At 42.5% G+C, this 6,435-nt stretch overlaps 1 protein-coding gene across 1 annotated transcript in view; it reads left to right on the top strand.

Moving 5' to 3' along the window:
• The window catches only part of DOCK7 (dedicator of cytokinesis 7), a gene marked incomplete in the record, with an annotated part of 134,915 nt that overhangs the window by 93,083 nt on the left and 35,397 nt on the right, over nt 1–6,435 (top strand). Inside the window, 1 exon segment of the mRNA XM_015815543.1 lies at nt 29–163. Within this exon segment, the coding sequence (XP_015671029.1) occupies nt 29–163 (135 nt within the window).

Raw genomic sequence — 6,435 nt, 5'->3', positions numbered from 1 at the left:
TCTGTTGCCCTGTTGTCTTTGGCTACAGACGGTTTCGGTGACTGAATCCAAGGAAAGTATTCTTGGTGGGGTGCTGAAGGCTCTTCTGCATAGCATGGCCTGCAATCAAAGCGCTCTTTATCTCCAGCACTGCTTTGCTACTCAAAGAGCTTTAGTCTCAAAGGTGAGTGTTTTGAAAATGGATTACCAAGTGAGGAGGTTTTATTTAATGTCGGGACGGAGACTGACTCATCTAAATGCAATAGCTCAAAGTAAGTTACCATTCCATGCCACTCTTGAATGAGCTTAGTTTGCACCCGGGACAGCTTTACTTCCACGGTTGCTGCTAGCAAAACGCAACCGAAGGCTTGCTTTCCTTGAGCTGGTGAGCAGGTGATCCCAGAAGGGATGAGAGCAGATAGTTAGCAGCATAATGCAAGTAAAGTAGAATCATATTGATACTTGGAACGCTCATTGTTTCTAGCTTTCACTGCATGATGTGCCTCTTATCCTCCCATTTTAGTTCCCAGAACTGCTGTTTGAAGAAGAGACCGAGCAATGTGCTGATCTATGCCTCCGGCTCCTGCGCCACTGCAGCAGTAGCATTAGCATGATACGATCCCATGCCAGTGCCTCTCTGTACCTCCTCATGAGGCAAAACTTTGAGATTGGGAATGTAAGTACTCTATTTCTGAAAGCGCACAGATTGTCTAAATCAGCGGTCCCCAACCTTTGCGGCTTGGCGGCCTGGCTGGGGGGGGGAGAGGGGAACTGGGCTGCACAAATTGAGATGCTGGTGCATGCAAGTGCACGCTGGCCCGCCACTCATGCAAGTCAAGCTGTGCGTGCGTGCCAGCCCGCCGCGCATGTGGCCTGGTTCCAAATAGGCCACAGACTGGTAGTGGACTGAGGTTGGGGACCCCTGATCTAAATGGTGGGGTGTCTGGAATTATGGAGGGAGGGACATCTCTAAAATGAGAATTTCAGTAGCCTTGCACTGACCAAAAGACTTGCATTAGACTTGAAGAATATCAAATAAAATCTTGGCCTTCTCTGTTACAGTGCCTCCTCTCTGGAGTAACAACCACCTATCTATACATCTGTATAGATCTCATCCGGATGATATTCCAGATGTCTTTGTATAGTGCCTCCTGTCTGGAATAGCATCCACCTATCTATAGATCTATATAGCTCCCACCCTGATGATATTCCAAATCCCAGCTATTCTCCTCAACCATGGGAGGGAGGTTGTGAAGCCATGTTGGTGTTTTGAGATTTTTGTACCTGAGATGTATGGTTTTTTAGTCTTCTGGATGTACATAATTAGTTTCTCTATCTTATTTTTTCATTCTTTTAAAAATATAAACATCGGGAACAGGATGGCTTCAAAATCATACAACTAAATCAATACATAAATACTATTCTTATCTCTTTCTTAAAGCAAGAACAAGTAACATTTTGGTAGTGAAGAAAGTCACATAGGGTTAGGAGGGGATGGACAATTAAATTTCTTTTTCACCAGCTAACCCGTTTTGGTTCTACTTTGGTCATTTGGCTTAGCGCATCTATATTAATTTTCTATTGATTAGCTTTAGGAAAAAATGTGTTACTTTCATTTGTTGTTCTGTCACCCAAATTTAATAGTTCAGTCTTAGGGGATATTGGGTTGTAGGAGAAAGAGTGTTGGGGGGGCCTATGGTTTGGATGTCTCTAAGATTATTTTCTGTTTGGGGATTATGAAATTTACGAAGCGTTTCTCCTTGAGAAACTATTCTTAGTAACGGATGAATGACGTTGTGGTAATTTGTCTGTTTCAGAACTTTGCTAGAGTGAAAATGCAGGTGACTATGTCACTCTCATCTCTAGTGGGAACATCTCAAAATTTTAATGAGGAGTTTCTGAGACGCTCTTTGAAAACCATTTTGACTTATGCTGAAGAGGATCTGGAATTAAAGGAGACAACCTTCCCTGATCAGGTTAGAGAAAATGATTGCTCAGCGTGGAATAGTACACGTAATCTTTGCTTAATTACCATTCAAAGTTATGACGGACTCCCCCCAAAATCACTTAACACCATCCTGAAGGTTATGTGTGCTACACAGACCCACCCCTGCGGTCATGTGATTGGCAGCCGGCTCGTATTTATGACCAGTTGCAGCATCTTGCAGTCATATGACAGCTATTTGGGATGGTTTTTTGCTGGTTTTCAGCCAAAATAACCCCATTAGGGAGAATGGATCCATTTAATGATCATGTGGTTCACTTAATGATCATCTGAGTCATTTAACAAACATGGAGACTCAGTTTATGACCACTGTAAAATTAGTCGTAAAATAGAGCCATTAACGATCACAACAACTTAAGACCAAAATATCAGAGTCAATTGTGATTATTCATTTCGTTTATTAAATTTAAATGCCACCCATCTCACTGTTGAGGTGACTTTGGGTGGCTATTATTAAGTGAGGACTACCTGTATGTGTATTTAATCCCTTAGAGAATTGTTGTATCAATATTTAAGAGCTTGGGGCTTTGATAACATTGTAAATAAAGAATCTTCTTGAAAGGATTTCATAAAGCAACATGATTCCCTTGCTTTAAACCACAGTGTAGCTCAGTCCAATACCACTTCTATCGGTCCTCTGATACTTACAAGACCTAGAAGAAGTTTCTGTGCATGTACAGGAATTTCTTACAACTTTTACAATTGCTGGGGTATGGAAAGTGATGCAAAGCATTCTATTAATGGCAATCAGATTGTTTGCCTTGATAAGGTAAATGCAACATGAAGCAACTTGTTCAGGCAAATCAAAGCTGCCCTTCACAGACTTATTAACTATGGAAATCCTCACTTTTAAATCTGCGTGCTTTTAGATTTGGTGAAAAAGTATTTTTCTTTGAACATAAAAAAGTGCTCATTCTCAGAAGGTCTAATCGATGCAGAATCTTAGAAGAGTTATTGATGCAAAAATGTGAAGTAAATATTTAGTGGTGGTAGAAAATGTAAAGTAAAATTCCTGGAAGTCAGCACAGAAAGTTGAAGTTAAAGTTAAACGGGTGTATTGACCCAGGTTGTGGTTTGGATGTAAGCACCATTTTCAAAATTGGCTGAAATTCAAATTCACTTTTAAATTTAGACTGTAAATGTATTTTGCAAAATTTTGATGATTTTTTTCTAGCTTTAATAGTTTATACAGAGCAGGGGGAATAATGATTTTGCGCTTAATAGAAACCTGATATCTGATATAATGAATGACAATTCAAAATTTGAATAAGACAAGTAATTTTAAACCAAACTAAACCAATGATGAATCTTTTTAGTTTTGCCAAAGTTTGCTGTCAGGCTTTGAGCAATGAGTGAATGATATATTAACAAATTAATATATAAACAAGTATAATTGTATTACTTTTGTATTTCCTATTTTCAGGTACAGGATCTTGTGTTCAACCTCCATATGATCCTCTCGGATACAGTTAAAATGAAAGAACACCAGGAAGATCCAGAAATGCTAATTGACTTGATGTACAGGTAGGATTGACAGAGTTTGCCCCTCTCTCAGAAATTGCAGGCAAAGAAATACACGTTAACCTGAATCTTCTGGCTTCAAAANAATTTTTATTTTATTTCTACCAGGTCCCGAGCAGAGATTGAACATGAAGCACTTATTGATGGTAACTTGGCAACAGAAGCCAATCTGATCATATTGGATACTTTAGAAATAATTGTGCAGGTGAGGATGCTAAGGAGTATTTGACATAGTTTCTAATGACCTAAATGCAACATGTGTTGTTTTTTGTACAAAAAAAAAATAATATTTCAGAATGCCTCCTACAAAAGCATATTGCAAATTGGTTGATGTCACAGCTAGCTTTGTAAATAAGCCAATCATTGATACTAACTTGTTATGAGGAAAGCTATGTTTCTTAAGCTAACACAGTAATATGAGAGTTTCATCTTCCATGCAAGCTTAGAGAGTAAAGAGGATTACCCTGATGGAGAAGGGCAAGATCTGTTACACAAGCAACTAAGAGGGAGACATTGCTTGAGTCCAGTTGATTGGAATAGATTTCTTGTCCTGGTCTATGAAGGTTCAGGCTTCTGGCATCTTGCCAAGGCCAGTGAGACAGTCTTCTGTCACATAGATTCATGAAGACCTTCTGCTCCATCGTTTTCATTGTAGCAGTGGATAAAAGTCATTTCTTTCATCTGCAACCAGTATAGAAACTAAGTGAAATACTGGAGGCAGAGCGGTCATCGCTTTCTTTCATATAATTCCTGATCCGCTCTGCTAACCATGTATGCTAAGAATGCTGGTTATAGGTAGTCCTCAACTTACAACATCAATTGAGATTAGAATTTCCATTGCTAAAGGCAGTTGTAAAGCATGACTGCATGGGTTATTGGCAGCAATCTCTGCAGCCATAGTTGCTGCCATTAACTGAATGCCATCGTTGTTAGGCAAAGCAACATCATGCTGGCTATCCACAACCAAAACCAGTGGGGAAAATGGCACAAAGTTGCAAGTCCCAGGCTGGCAAACAGGTAAAAAAATGCTGTTGGATATAAGAGAGAATGAGGAGGTGTGGGGGTGAAGGTGCACAAGGGAAATTAGGGAAGGTGTGGGGGAGTTGCTGTGACAATACAAGGGATGTGCAAGAGTTTAAGGGGTGCATGAGAGGCAGAATGTTGGTCAAGAAGAGTGAGAGGCTGCAAGGAGTGCACATGAGGGTGGGGGGGTGCGTAAGAGGCACACCATTGTTTAACACCATTCAAGGGTGCAAGGGAGGCATGGTGTGGGTTGGTAGGAGTGCAAGGATATGTGCGAGAGACACAGCACAGGCTGAGGAGGAAGCAAGAAAGTCGTGGATTGGGGAGGATGTGAGGGAATATGTGGATAGCCAGCACGACACACGTGTAGAAGGGCTGGTGGGAGCGCCGGTGGGGAAGCTTACCCCAGTGCCTTGTGACATTCCCTGAGGGCTTCCCCACTGAACTTCTGGAGAAGTCAGCAGAGAAGATTGCAAATGTATATTGTTATCGCAAAGCCCTGGTAACTGGTTGCAAGTGTGTGCTGCAACTGGTTGTCAAGCTCCCAGACAGCAATCTGTGTATGCTGGGACAACCGGAACTCTGAGGACTGCTCCTAACCACCATTCATTCAGTGCCATCTTGACTTTGAATGAATAGTCATAGGTCAATGATTATCTATATCAGTGATGGCGAACCTTTTAGAGACTGAGTGCCCAAAAACTGGCCCTGGCCCTGCTCCATTCCCTGCCCCGCCCCCACCCTGCCTGCCCGCAGGGCCACTCACCGCCTCCAGGGCCTGCCGCAGATTGCCCAGGCAGCCCAGCAGCGCCATGGCAGCCATGCCCTCTGCCCGCGCCCTGCAGCATCAACTGTGCTCGATGGGGCGTGAGGGCAGTCTTGTCTACGCTGCCTGGCTGCCATGTCCTTGACTGCGCTGCTCTGCATGGGCCACACTTGGGGGCAACTCTTCTCCAGGGGGGCTGCTGGTGAAGAGGGGGTCGCGGGGTGGCAAGGCTGGGGCAATGGCACGTGTGCCCACAGAGAGGGCTCCGAGTGCCGCCTCTGTGCCATAGGTTCGCCACCACTGATCTATATATCCTTCCAGTTTGGCAGGTTCTCATGTATGAGAATCACAGGCCTAACAGGCTAACAAATGCCTGAACATAAAATGAGAGGAAGCTACATGAAATTTCTTCTGTTTTTATTATTCCTTTGTTTCATCAGTTCGCTTCCTTGTAAACAATAATTCCTGCAATATATATTTATTAGCCAAATAATTTCAGATCAGTGGGAATTCTTCTCAAGCAAATAAACATAGGATTAAAACATATATCAATATTCTTTCCTTTCTTGCTGTAGAACATAATCTTTCGAGTTTTTAATCATCAAGCTTCTCAGTTGTTAGCCTCTGGGGCAGTGTTTTCTCAAACTTGGCAACTTATAAAATGCGTGGACTGCAACTCTCAGAATTCCTCAGCTAGTCTAACATGGCTCTGGGGGATAAGCTTGCGTGTTGCTCAAGATCTGCTTCAATCCACTTCAGCATATGCTTCAGAATGAGAGGGCTAGTTTTATTGACCCGAGTATGCTTGGTATTTCCCATAATGGTCCTTTGAGAACAATAGTCCCGGCCTTTGTGGCTGGGCTACAGAAGCCTCAGAATGAGGATTAGCTTTTCACTGTGTATTTCTAGCACTTCACTTGAAAATGATTTTTTTTGACTGCTTCTGTTGCCCTGTTGTCTTTGGCTACAGACGGTTTCGGTGACTGAATCCAAGGAAAGTATTCTTGGTGGGGTGCTGAAGGCTCTTCTGCATAGCATGGCCTGCAATCAAAGCGCTCTTTATCTCCAGCACTGCTTTGCTACTCAAAGAGCTTTAGTCTCAAAGGTGAGTGTTTTGAAAATGGATTACCAAGTGAGGAGG

The sequence above is a fragment of the Protobothrops mucrosquamatus genome, unplaced genomic scaffold (genome assembly GCF_001527695.2).
Source record: "Protobothrops mucrosquamatus isolate PMUCROS unplaced genomic scaffold, P.Mucros_1.0 scaffold347, whole genome shotgun sequence".
In the NCBI taxonomy this organism is placed as follows: Eukaryota; Metazoa; Chordata; class Lepidosauria; order Squamata; family Viperidae; genus Protobothrops; species Protobothrops mucrosquamatus.
This window is presented reverse-complemented; position numbering and strand designations above follow the sequence as displayed.